Source organism: Penaeus monodon, chromosome 27 (assembly GCF_015228065.2).
Source record: "Penaeus monodon isolate SGIC_2016 chromosome 27, NSTDA_Pmon_1, whole genome shotgun sequence".
Taxonomy (NCBI): Eukaryota; Metazoa; Arthropoda; class Malacostraca; order Decapoda; family Penaeidae; genus Penaeus; species Penaeus monodon.
In genome coordinates, this window is record NC_051412.1 from 19,756,369 (window position 1) to 19,756,590 (window position 222).

General features: G+C 36.9%; 1 protein-coding gene across 1 annotated transcript in view; it reads left to right on the top strand.

The window, feature by feature from the left end:
• Positions 1 to 222, top strand: part of LOC119590664 (longitudinals lacking protein, isoforms H/M/V-like) — a gene marked incomplete at its 5' end in the record, with an annotated part of 13,501 nt that overhangs the window by 655 nt on the left and 12,624 nt on the right. Inside the window, 1 exon segment of the mRNA XM_037939344.1 lies at positions 85 to 146. Coding sequence (XP_037795272.1) covers positions 85 to 146 — 62 coding nt within the window.

The following is a 222-nucleotide window of genomic DNA, read 5'->3' on the forward strand; positions in this document are numbered from 1 at the left end:
TTGTCACATACAGGAAACTTCCTCAGCCTATAGGCTCACATTTTACCTTGCTTAAGTTTTGTTTAATAATTGCCATTTTTACAGGTAAAGTAATGGTCGAGCAAGAGCATCTTGCTGCATTCCTTAAGTTAGGCCGAGCTCTACAGGTATGTATAGAATATATTCTCTAACTGAACAGTGATTCATGTTTTTTTCTTCATTGGCTCTTCTGTAACTGATGTG